This window comes from Saimiri boliviensis, chromosome 9 (assembly GCF_048565385.1).
Source record: "Saimiri boliviensis isolate mSaiBol1 chromosome 9, mSaiBol1.pri, whole genome shotgun sequence".
NCBI classification, from domain to species: Eukaryota; Metazoa; Chordata; class Mammalia; order Primates; family Cebidae; genus Saimiri; species Saimiri boliviensis.
In genome coordinates, this window is record NC_133457.1 from 51334088 (window position 1) to 51347183 (window position 13096).

Below are 13096 nucleotides of genomic sequence, written 5' to 3' on the forward strand. Positions count from 1 at the left end.
TTTCTCTCTCTCTCTCTCTTTTTTTTTTTTTTTTTTTTTTTTTTTTTTTTGTTTGTTTGTTTTTGAGACCTGGGTTTCATTCTGTCCCCCAGGCTGGAGTGCAGTGGCTTGATCATAACTCACTGCAGCCTCGAACTCCTGGCCTCATGCAATCCTCCTGCCTCAGCCTCCCAAGTTGTTGGTATTGTAGACATGAACCACATCCCCCAGCTGCTGCAGCAGTATTTTTGAACAGAGAGTTTACAGCAAATCATTGTTGAAATAATGAACTGGGGGGAAAGGTAAAAGGCTCCAGAGTGGAAATTCCCAGAGATAAGAAACAGCTAGCTGATTCTCCTAGTCCTTATTTCTTCTGAGAACTACTCCTGAGTTGCTGGGCTAGAACCAGGAGACCCTTGTTGGGGAGCAGCTCAAAGACATTATTTAATGAAGGATATTTTCTTATAAAACTTGAGGAATCTGGATCTCTTTTAGAAGACCAATAAGGTGTAATTTATTAAATGCTTCTTATGTGACTTGTATACCATTGCCTCTAGTTCTCACAACAGCCCAGTGATTCTGTTTACCTCCTTTTACAAAGAAACTCAAAGTCCTTCAGAAGTTGCAGGGCCAAGATGGGGAGCCAGGCCTGTGGGATTGGAAAAGTTAATGTTAATGGAGCCTGTTATTAGAAAAGTATTGATTGTGCTTGAAGAAAAATCTGGACCAACTCTTAGAGGCCTTGGGAACCCCTCTGCCCAGAGGTCTCAGAGTACAGCAGAGTCTGGCCTGCCCATTAGGTATAACCAACTCTGCCCAGAAAAGGAAAGGCAGTCCGTGATTCCTCCATTGGCTTGTTCTGTGCCACTGTTTGCTCTCTGGGAATAGTTTCTGGAATACTTGGTATTGAGGAACATACCAGTTTGGACTGCATTTTCTACCTATCTATTCTACAGACCCAGGACATCTGAGATAGTGTCTTAGTTCGTTTTCATGCTGCTGATAAAGTCATACTCGAAACTAGGAACAAAAAGGTTTAACTGGACCTACAGTTCCATATGGCAGGGGAGGCCTCAGAATCATAGCAGGAGGCGAAAGGCACTTCTTACATGGTGGCGGCAAGAGAAAATGAGGAAGAAGCAAAAGCAGAACCCCCTGATAAACCCATCAGATCTCGTGAGACTTATTCACTATCACGAGAATAGCATGGGAAAGACCAGCCTCCATGATTCCATTACCTTCTCCTAGGTCCCTCCCACAACATGTGAAAATTCTGGGAGATAAAGTTCAGTTGAGATTTGAACAGGGACACAGCCAAATCATATCATTCCACCCCTGGCCCCTCCAAGTCTTATGTCCTCACAGTTCAAAACCAATTATGCCTTCCCAACAGTCCCCCAAAGTCTGAACTCATTTCAGCATTAATCTGAAAGTCCAGTCCAAAGTCTCATCTGAGACAAGGCAAGTCCTTTCTGCCTATGAGCCTGTAAAATCAAAAGCAGGCTAGTTACTTCCTAGATACAATGGGGATACAGGTATTGGGTAAATACAGTTGTTTCAAATGGGAGTAATTGGCCAAAACAAAGGGTTTACAGGACCCATGCAAGTCTGAAATCCAGCAGGGCAGTCAAATTTTAAAGCTCCAAAATGATCTCTTTTGACTCCAGGTCTCATATCCAGGTCATCCTGATGCAAAAGGTGGGTTCCCATGGTCTTTGGTAGCTCTGCCCCTGTGGCTTTGCAGGGTACAGCCTCCCTCCCAGCTGCTTTCATGGCTAGCGTTGAATGTCTGTGGCTTTTCCAGGCTCACAGTACAAGCTGACAGTGGATCTACCATTCTGGGGTCTGGAGGATGGTGGCCCTCTTCTCACAGCTCCACTAGGCAGTGCCCCAGTAGAGACTCTGTATGGGGGCTCCCACCCTACATTTCCTTTCTGCATGGCCCTAGCAGAGATTCTCCATGAAGACCTCACCCCTGCAGCAGATTTTGCCTGGGCATCCAGACTTTTCTCTACATCCTCTGAAATCTAGGCGGAGGTTCCCAAACCTCAATTCTTGACTTCTGTGTACCCACAAGCTCAACACCACGTGGAAGCTGCCAAGACTGGAGGCTTCCACCCTCTGAAGCCACAGCCTGAGTTGCACATTGGCCCCTTTCAGCCATGGCTGGAGCAGCTGGGACACAGAGTACCAAGTCCCTAGGCTGCATACAGCATGGGTTCCTGGGGCCCAGCCCTCAAAACCCCTTTTTCCTCCTGGGCCTCTGGGCCTGTGATGGGAGGGGCTGTCGTGAGGGTCTGTGACATGGCCTGGAGACATTTTCCCCATGGTCTTGGGGATGAACATTAGGCTCCTTGCTATTTATGCAAATTTCTGCAGCTGGCTTGAATTTCTCCCCAGAAAATGGGTTTTTCTTTTCTGCTGCATCATCAGGCTGCAAATTTTCTGAACTTTTATGCTCTATTTCCCTTCTAAAAGGGAATGCTCTGAACAGCACTCAAGTCACATTTTGAATGCTCTGCTGCTTAGAAATTTCTCCGACCAGATACTCTAAATCATCTCTCTCAAGTTCAGAGTTCCACAAATCTCTAGTGCAGGGGCAAACTGCCACAAGTCTCTTTGCTAAAACATAACAAGACTCCATTTCCCGAGTTCCTCATCTCCATCTGAGACCACCTCAGCCTGGACTTTATTGTTCATATCACTATCAGCATTTTCGTCAAAGCCATTCAACAAATTTCTAGGAGTTTCTAAACTTTCCCACATTTTCCTGTCTTCTTCTGAGCCCTCCAAACTGTTCCAGCCTCTGTCTGTTACCCAGTTCCAAAGTTGCTTCCACATTTTTGGGTATCTTTTGAGCAACACCCCATTCTACTGGTACCAATTTACTGTATTGAGTTCATTTTCACACTGCTGATAAAGACATACCTGAAACTGGGAACAAAAAGAGGTTTAGTTGGACTTACAGTTCCACATGGCTAGGGAGGCCTCAGAATCATGGAGGGGGGCAAAAGGTTCTTCTTTTTTTTTATGGAGAAGCAGGTCGCATTTATTTATTTATTCGTTTATTTGGAGGCAGGCTTCTATTTATGTATTTATCTAGCTAGCTATCTAATTATTTAGAGGCAGGCTCACATTTACTCATTTATTTATTTAGACCAAGGCTTGCAATATTTTTTTATATACTTATGTATTTCTATGCAGGCTTGTGTTTATTTAGTTACTTATCTATCTGTATAATCATTTAGAGAAAGGCTTGCATTTTTTTACTTACACGTAGTCTCGCATTTATTTATTTATTTATTTATTTATTTATTTATTTATTTTAGACGGAGTCTTGCTCTGTCACCAGGCTGGAGTGCCATGGTGAAATCTTGTTTCACTGCAACCTCCATCTCCTGGGTTCAAGCGATTCTTCCACCTGAGAAAAGGTACTTCTTACATGGAGGCAGCAAGAGAAAATGAGGAAGAAGCAAAAGCAGATACTCCTAATAAACTTGTGAGACTTATTCACTGTGATGAGCCCCATGATCAATTACCTCCCACTGGGTCTCTCCCACAACACATAGAAATTTTGGAAGATACAATTCAGTTGAGATTTGAATGGAGACACAGCCAAACCATATCAGCTAGGAATAGTCACTTGCTACCTGGCAGGCAGTACTGTTATGAAGAGAAACAAAGTCTGAACAGAATGCTGTGGCAGGTATTGAACTTGAGTATAAAGTGTACTTGTTCAGGCTGATCCTGCTTTTGACTGTCATCTCACTCTCACATTGCTATCTTGTTTCCCAGGAAGTACCTACATGCTGTTCTGACTTCATAAACTGCCTTTCAGCAAATCCCCCATAGACGCCACTGATTTATTTGAAGAGAGCAACTAAAAACACTTTCGTTCACAATAGTCCGTGTTTTCATTGGGCCTCCTTTTGAAAAGGAATTGTTAATGGATTGACTGATTTTCTTTCTCTCTCTCTCTCTCTTTCTCCCATCCTCCTCCTCCTCCTCTTTCTTCTCCTTTCTTCTTTCTACTTCCTTTCTTATTCTCTTTTCCTCTTCCCCCTCCTCCTCCTTCTTTTTCTTTTCTTCTTCTTCCTTTCTTCCTCTTCTTCACAGGCTATATTGCTCAGGCTAGTCTTGAATTCCTGGGCTCAAGCAATTCTGTCTCTGCCTCCCAAGTAGCTGGGACTGTAGGCCTGCACCACCTCCCTTAGCTTGTTGATTTTCCAAGCTTATTTTTTAAACAGCATGGAGACCAAAATAAAAATGAAAAGTTAATCTGATACCTACAAATTTAACATTTTCCATGTGCCCTTTCGGCATTGGTCTAGCATGACTATTGGATATGTTTTCAAGGAAGAGGAATTAGCACTTCAGAAACAAGCCCTGGGTCCAGGATTCTGGCTGCTGGGCCAGCCTTAGAGGATCATATGTCAGAATCAGTGCCAGGAAACACAGTCTCCCGCTGCTGTCCAGGCTGTGCTGCTTAGGCACCTCTCTCTCAGCACAAGGAAGCTGTGGCTGTCTCTACAAAAATACAGAAGGAGAACAAGCAGCAAACTAAGGTGATTGTGTAGCACTTCAGACCAGAAAAGCTTGGACAATTTCAGGAGAAAATTAGTCTGGGTTATCTGGAGAGTGGAATTAATAGTACAGCCTTAATTGGAGCAGAAGGCCAAAGGAAGGCAGTAGAAACACATGATCCAATTGGTTAAGACCTTTTTTTTTTTTTTTTTTTTTTTTTTTTTTTTTTTTTTTTTTTTGAGACAGAGTCTTGCTCTATCACCCAGGCTGCAGTACAGTGGTGTGATCTTGGCTCACTGCAACTTCCGCCTTCCAGGTTCAAGTGATTTTCCCGTCTCAGCCTCCCAAGTAGTTGGGATTACAGGCATGCACCACCATGCACAGCTAATTTTTGTACTTTTAGTAGATAGGAGGTTTCACCCTGTTGGCCAAACTGGTCTTGAACTCCTGACGTCAAGTGATCCACCTGCCTTGGCCTCCCAAAGTGCTGAGATTCAGGCATGAGCCACTGTGCCCAGTCTGGTCAAGACTTTTAACATTTTTTATCTTGTTTGAGAAATTTTAAAATCATAGAAAAATACAGAGAATAATACACATATTCCTGCCTCCCAGAATTGACCATCATTAACTACTGATTCAGAATTGAATTTTTAATAGAGGAAAATTTCAATACTGTTACTCTTTTCTCCTCCCCAAAGGCCAACATCCCCTTGAGTTTGGTGTGTAGATTGTGTTAGACCTCCTAGTAGAAATTATAGCCTTCATTAGCTGTTAAAACAGATTTTTTAATCTGTGTGTTTCTTTCAAGTCCACAGTCTATAATTTTATATACATGGGTAAACGTTATTGGGCATGAAATTCTCCTGCTTTTAAAAATTATTTAAGTGGATTGGACACAGGCATGATCCCTGTGTCCAGCCCAGTTAAATAATTTTTCAACTATTATTTAAAAATTGCTTTGGGAGGCTGAGGTGGCAGGACTACTTGAGGCCAGGAGTTTGAGACCAGTCTGGGCAACACAGCAAGACCATGTCTCTGAAAGAAATATATAGGTTTAAATAGTACCATGAATGGCAACTGGGGATTTGTCTGACAGTAAGAGAGGATTACAAGAAGCTCATCCTTTGGAATTTATGTCACTTTCATCATTATGTTTACTGAGAACTTACTGGCCATCTGTTATATGACAGGTGCTGTGGCAGGGAATTCAACAGTGAACAACACTGATCATTTCTCCCACTCATGACTTACATTCTATGGAGGAGACAGTCACAAAAATATGAGCAAATAGATTGTGGTAGCCGTTCTCCAAGATGTGCCCCAGTAATCCCCACTTCATGTTATTCACCTCCTTCCTTGTATAGTCCTTTCACATTTTACCAGGGTTGGTCTGTGTGAACAACAGCATATGGCAGAAGTAATGATATATAACTTCTGAGATTAGGTTATAAAAAAGACTGCAGTTTCTGTTTTAGTTGCCCACGTGCTGTCTTGGGCTGTGTACTCTGTGGGAAGCTGTCATGTTATGAGGACACTAAGGCAGCCTGGGGAGAGGCCCACTTGAGGAGGAACTAACAGGCTTGCCAATAACCACATGAGCGAGTTTGAATGTGAATCTTTTAGCCCCACCTGAACCCTGAGATGACAGTAGCCCAGACCAAAAGGTTGACTGTAACTCCATGAAAGATCTTGTCCCGACCACCCAGCTAAGCCCTGCTATATTCCTGACCCACAGAAACATTGAGATAATAAATGTTTATTTTAAGCTGCTATGTTTTAGGGTAATTTTTATGTACCAATAGATAACGAATACACAGACATTAGCAATAGTGACATTAGCAATAACTAATATACAACAAATAATTTCAAATTGCAATAAATGCATACATATACCAATCTGATGGTAGGGCAAATGTCCATCATAAGAAGTGGTATGGTCAAGCGGTTAATGACATAGGCTTTGAAGCCTGCATGCCCAGGTTCAGTCCTGGCTTTGCCACATACCAGTGTGTGACCTTGGCAAGTCATTTCAAAAATTTTTTTGGCTTCTATTTCCTAACTTGCTCATTTGTAAAACAGATAATAACAGTACTTACATTAAGGTTGTTGTGAAGATTCAACAAGTTAGTAAATGAAAGTGCTTAGCACAGAGCCTAGCACATCTTAATTGCCTAATTCATATAACTGTTGTTATCCTGCATAATGATTGAGCATTTGTCATCAATATATTTGCCTGAGCTGTTTGCGTATTGTCCTTCACATCGGAAAAAGACTGCTGAAGGTGAATGCCCTGAATAAATCGGACTCAAACTTAACAATGTAGTCCAAAGCTGTGTTTAGCACCTGCTGTACACCAAGGAAGTACACTAGCGGCAGGATGAAGTTTAATAAGACATGGTTCATGCTCCCAGAGGTTCAGATTCTTGTGGAGGAGGCAGAAATGAATGTCTTCATGTAATGAAGGAATCTAAGTCTAAAAACCTTATGAGTTGAAGAATCTTTTGAGTATTCATCATGAAATACCATTTATATATAGTATACTCATGTTTTTCTAGGGAGAAATATGACAGTTTTATACCCAGAAGACAATTTGAGAATCAGTTTAGAAGCTGAGAAATTAAAAGGTGTAAAAGGTGTGTTTTAACTGCTAATGAGGGCTATAATTTATACTAGGAGGTCAAAGCACAGAGGAAAGCAGAAAGCTGAAATGAAGACGTGCTTGGCTTTCAGCCTAAGTGTCACTTCATCAGAGAGACCTCTTCCATACCCCCTCTTCTCTTCTTTCATAGCACTTATTATATTAATAATATATACTTAATTGCATTTGTTTCACATTTTCTCCCCAATTAGACTGTAAGTTCCATGAGTTCAGGAATCACATCTGGGCTTACTTACCATTGTAAACTCCCCCACTTATAAATCTGACTCAGCATCTAGTTCAATCCCTGCTACATAGCAGGTGCTTAACAAATTTTTATAAATGAATGAATGTTAAATGAATGTTTACAATTATTAGAATTCTAGTGGGTGGAAGAGACCCATAGAAAACTCCTGAGACCAATGTGGCAGGATTCTCAGTGAAAGACTGAATCTGTGTGCAGGATGTTTTCCTTCTCTAGCAAAGAGAGGTGCTGGAAAGGCTTTCACTGTCCGTAAGAAGGGAATTGTTTTGGAGGGCAATGCTATTGCACCTCTTCCCCTCTACTGACCACATAATATATCCAGTTAGAAAATAGGAACCAGCCTTCTTGTGCTTTGAAGACGTGAAGGATACTGGTGATAATCCATCTAGCATCCATTCTCCTCCCTTACAGGTCTCCAGTTTTATTCAAACAGACCTGCCTCCACCTTGCAACTCATGTGACTCAAAGAGCACTGACACCACTGCCAGTTCCAATTATCATAGCTCCTTTTCACTTCCGGAACCCAGGCTGAAGCTGTCAGTACATTTCCCAAACAGTTACTAATAAAGAGGCAGAGTGTGTGCCTGTGTGACCTAATTGGCTCAAAAAACCAGAAGGAAAGGTTTTAGATGAAAAAGAAAGTATGTGGTCCTGATTTCTCCAAGTAGACACCTGGACAATCATGTCAGTATGAATTTGAAGTCTACCCTTTTCTACAGCAGAGCAGAGAGACTATAGCAACTGGGTCCATGGTAACTTGCTGAGCCACTGAATTAATCAAAGTCTACCTTGCCTCTGGTCTTTCTGTTATGTGAGATAATCAACTTCCTTATTTTTTAGGAAGACAATTTAACTCAGATTTTATATCACGTGGCTCCAAAATAATGATAATGACCCAAAGATGTTTGGCCTCTACAATCAGGGCAGCCATGCTCAGAAGAGTGCGCAAGGGCACCCTATTGTCTTGGAAAAGGCAAGCACCAAGACCATTGCCTTTTGAGAACTGAAAATGCCAATCTGCTAATCATCCTTAGAGTGAATATCCAGGTATGAAAAGCGTAGGGGGTTGGCATAGGATGGGGCAGGGACACGTTTGCCTGGGTCAAACACAGAGATCAAAATTAAAAGTGGTCCCATATGCCTGGAAGAAGGCTAAGAAGGGTCTGAAAGTATTGAGCTCCAAGAGCCCTTGGACCTTCTGGTGAGACACCCTTGGCTAATGCCCTTGATGGGACATCCCTGTTGGCTACTATGGGACATGCATCCACCACAGACCTACATCATTTGACTAATTTGAAGAGACAGGTTGTCAAGAGCGACACCATGTGGCTACAATACACAATGGCAATGGTGGACAGATGCAGCCCGAGAGGTCTGACGCTTCGTCGAGATGTGGAAAATGCTGAATGGGAATATGACACGTGATAAACAAAGATTTAATGCGGTCCTCCAAATGTGAGCTGCTACAGTGCTCAGCCAGGTCTGGAACATCGAGAATATGGTGATCCGTACTCTGGTAAAGAGCTCGTAGTCGCGGCGGAGTAGAGGGCGAGAGAGAGAGGGCAGTCTCTGGTGCGTAGTAACCCAGGCTTCACTTTCACCCACGGCCACAAGTATTTTTGACGTCTTCCGGGCACATGAGGCTCCATGAAAGTGACAGGGGACCTAGGGAAGGCGATGAATGCGCCAGCGTGCCAGCGACCGGCGCAGCGCACCGAGGCCTGCGTTTGCGGTAAGCCCCGCCCCCAGCAGCTGAGCCAACCGGAGGCCGCAGGGCGGACCCAGCCTCCCGGTGAGGCCGGAGAGAATCGCTTGGGGGTTTTCGCAAGCGGAGAAGGGGCGGGCTCTCGACGCGCTAGGACTCGATTTGCCGCCCTCCCCCGGCGGCGGCAACGGTCGCGGAGGCGGGGCCTCACCTAGCTGTGCCAGCGCGAGCCGGGCCCGGGGAGCTGCTGGTGGGAGGCGGCGACCGAGGAAGGTGAGTGGCACTTGGGGCTCTCAGAGGCGCCGGCATGAGCCCCTTCCTGGCGCACCCCGGACTTAACATCACCTGGGCCGAAAAGTGGTCAGACTGACCCTCGTCAGGGAGGAGCCGCCTGGGACAGGGTCGCGCCCATTAAAAAATCCCTGCGTAAGGGTTTGGGGATCGGACAAGCCTAGTCCCAGCTCCCCAGCCTTTGTGTTCTTTGACTTCTCCTTTAATTAATGTCTCAGCGCCTCCGAGTCTTTATTTGTACACCAAAGCTGGTAATTCTTGCCTCACAGGGTGGTTGTGAGGGTTAGATGAGGCGACAAGAGTAAAACTCAGAACCGCACCGGGCGCAGACTCGGTTTGGGATCAGCTGTAGGCAATTATCCCATCCCCCAAAATCGCCACGGGCTGAAGCGCTCGTTTTATGTCAAAAAAACTGCGAAGGTTGTTTAGGGAGTGAGGACTCGGAGCAGAAGCTGTTAGTCGAATAGCGCAGGTGTCTCTTTCTGCGGTTTATTAAGCTCATTCCGGATTCAGAAGACCTCTGACTTTATACAGAGCCTAATAGGAGTCTTTCCAGGTGAAAAATGTCAGAAGGTGAAGGCGCCCGTAACCGAGAGGCCAATCAGAAAGAGTTTCCTGCCACTGTGCTTTTCAATCATAGTAATATTAAACAGGCCTGGCGCGGTGGTTCACGCCTGTAATCCTAGCACTTTGGGAGGCAGAGGTGGCGGATCACCTGAGGTCAGGAGTTCGAGAACAGCCCGGCCACAACAGTGATACCCTGTCTCTACTAAAAATACAAAAATTAGTCGGGCGTGGTGTTACGCGTCTGTAATCCCAGCTACTCAGGAGTCTGAGGCAGGAGAACCGCTTGAACTTGGGAGGCGGAGGTTGCAGTGAGCCGAGATCGCGCCACGGCACTCCAGCCTGGGTGACAGAGCGAGACTCCGTGACACACACACACACACACACTCACTCACTCTCTCTCTCTCTCTCTCTCTCTCTCTCCCCCTCCCTCTCTCTCCCCCTCTCTCCCCCTCTCTCCCCCTCCCTCCCCCTCCCCCCCGTGTGTGTGTGTGTGTGTGTGTGTGTGTGTGTATAATAAACTGTGCCGGCATTACCCATATTGGTTTCAATCTTCTGCTTGAATTTTGTACTTTAAATATTGCCAAGTAGACTCAGGCCTCCCCTGCCCCACCTTTTGGAGAAGAGGTGACTGACTTAGCGTCTTCCCAACAGCTTTTGCTTTAAAGCAAGGTTCTGCCCCTTTGATATCACCTCTCCTGGGAGAGAATGATTTGGTTGAGATGACATCCCATTTTAATTCTTTTTCCTATTTGGGGTAAGTTCAGCTAATTCTTAGGAACATTAAACAGCAAGTTGCCATATTTTTTTTAGAATAGAAGATTTTGTATTAGGAATGGAGACTTCGAAAGGGTTACACTGTTCATTTATTTTTTTCTTTTTTTTGTACGTGTTCATTTATTGTAGTAATTTTAAGTATATACTTTTGAAGACGCTTAAAGATTTTGGTGTGATTCCGTTGAGAAGGAAGAGTTATTGGCCATGGTTGTCAGCTCCCTTCCCCCACCGCAAATATGAAAAAATAATTAAATTTTAAGGTATGGAGCGTAAGGGGCTTCAGACCTGTAAAGGGCAATTCGGCTGAAAGACTTGGGAAACCTAGAAAGTGCCAGAAGATACAATTATGTTTTTGCTTTTCCATGCTTGGCTTACTATGCCATGTACAAACCAACTCCTACCCTCCAACTCCTACCCCCACAGTCTTATTTTGAGTGTGTTACGACAGTAATTAAAGCTATAGCTTCTGTGTTGGCCCTAGAAAGCATTTGGTCTCTTCCTGTGACTTTAAAAGTTCTAGACCTGTGTCCTGTCACAGCCTATAGTGGGGAAAAGGTTGCTGCAAACTATTGGCCCATTTATTTCACAGAATGGATCTCTGAAAAGGAGGGCTTGGTCATGGGTGCAAATGAGGAGTAGTTTTCTTCCTGGGTTTGCTTTTGTGATCAGTGGTAGTTTGTCTGAGGATGCTTCATTTTAGTACCCTTGCAAATGAGAATATCCTACCTGTGAAGCCAGAAGTTAGAATTGATGATAGATGATGATAGATTTGCATAGCCAGCTAAATGTCTCAACAAGGTGGGGAGAGAAGAGAAGGGGAGGGGCATATGATGGTGAGCTGGGAAGGCCATTAGCTGTTATTTCAGTTGTGCCTGCTTTATCTCAGGATTACCAGTACCGTGGATGCCTGCTCTGGGGGTAACACAAGACCATTCTTAGTGGGAGGTTGAACATTTCGAGATTTTGTTCTTTTTATCTTTTTGAAACCTAGATGAAGATCAGTTTCAGACCATGAGACTCATTGGGTGATCATTCATTGAGATCGACCTGCATGACCAGGTGTAAAGTGCAAGAGTAATATGCTATGACAGAGGTATGTCTAAACTAATGTAACAGATGACTCCAGATGTTGGGAGGCCATGGAAAAAATCTAATATTTATTGACTACTATGCTAGGTTTATTACATATATTTCCTTTTAACCTCCTGATAATCCTATCGGGTAGATAATTTACAATTCAGTCAAGAAGCTGAAGCTCTGAGAGGTTAAGTAGCTATTTAAGATAACACAGAAAGCTGATCACCAACTCTAATCACCATCTCCATCCTGCTGTGTGTCAGGCAATGAATGCTTTGTGTTCTTTCTGTATTAACTCTCCTAATGTTTAATTCTGTCAGCTAAGTACTTTTATTATCCTCATTTTATGATGAGGAAATTGAAGCACACAGGTAAGTACTGTACTCTACTGGCTGTATGGGAGAATCCATGATTTGAACCCAGGTGGTCTGGCTACAGAGCTCTACAGGTTGAGTATCCCTTATCTGAAATGTTTAGAATTACGTTTTGGATTTTTGGATTTAAAAAAAATTGGAATGTTTGTGTATACATGAGATATTTTGGGGATGGGACCCAACTTTAAACACAAAATTCATTTATTGTTTCACATACACATTATACACATGGCCTGAAGCTGATTTTATACATTTTTAATAGTTTTGTGCATGAAACGAGGTTTTGACTGTGACCTGTCACATAAGGTCTGGTGTGGAATTTTCTACTTGTGGTGTCAGACTGGTGCTCAAAAAGTTTTGGATTTTGGAGCATTTTGGATTTCAAATATTCATATTTGGAATGTTCAACGTTTACCAGCTTCATTTTAGTTAGCATTTCCTATTCTGTTTTTGTTATTTCACAATTTTTTTTTTTTTTTTTTTTTTTTTTTTGAGATGGAGCCTTGCTCTGTTGCCCAGGCTGGAGTACAGTGGCGTGATCTCGGCTCACTACAACATCTGCCTCCCAGGTTCAAGCAATTCTCCTGCCTCAGCTTCCCCAGTAGCTGGGACTACAGGCAGGCCACCACACCTGGCTAATTTTTGTATTTTTAGTAGAGACATGGTTTCACCATGTTGGCCATGGTAGTCTTGATCTCCTGACCTCGTGATCCGCCCGCCTCGGCCTCCCAAAGTGCTGGGATTACAGGTGTGAGCCACCTCGCCTGGCCTTCACAAAATCTTTTTATTGTAAAATGAAATTTTTATTAAAAATCATGTACCAAATATATAGCTTAATAAATTATGAGAAGACTATACCATTCAGGTATGCCAGATCCCTTCCATGGCCCTGTCCCAGTCAC

The 13096-nt window shown here is 43.6% G+C and overlaps 1 protein-coding gene across 4 annotated transcripts in view; it reads left to right on the forward strand.

Moving 5' to 3' along the window:
* The first annotated feature begins 9238 nt into the window (after positions 1-9238).
* The window catches only part of CEP70 (centrosomal protein 70), a 75445-nt gene continuing 71587 nt past the window's right edge, over positions 9239-13096 (forward strand). Inside the window, exons 1-2 of one of the 4 annotated variants that reach the window (XM_074405852.1) lie at positions 9239-9384; positions 11735-11836. In XM_074405852.1, coding sequence (XP_074261953.1) covers positions 11828-11836 — 9 coding nt within the window. In that variant the 5' untranslated portion in view covers positions 9239-9384; positions 11735-11827. The remainder of the gene's footprint in view (positions 9385-11734; positions 11837-13096) is intronic. The other 3 variants (XM_003930971.3, XM_010341604.3, XM_010341605.3) reach the window with 3 other exon arrangements.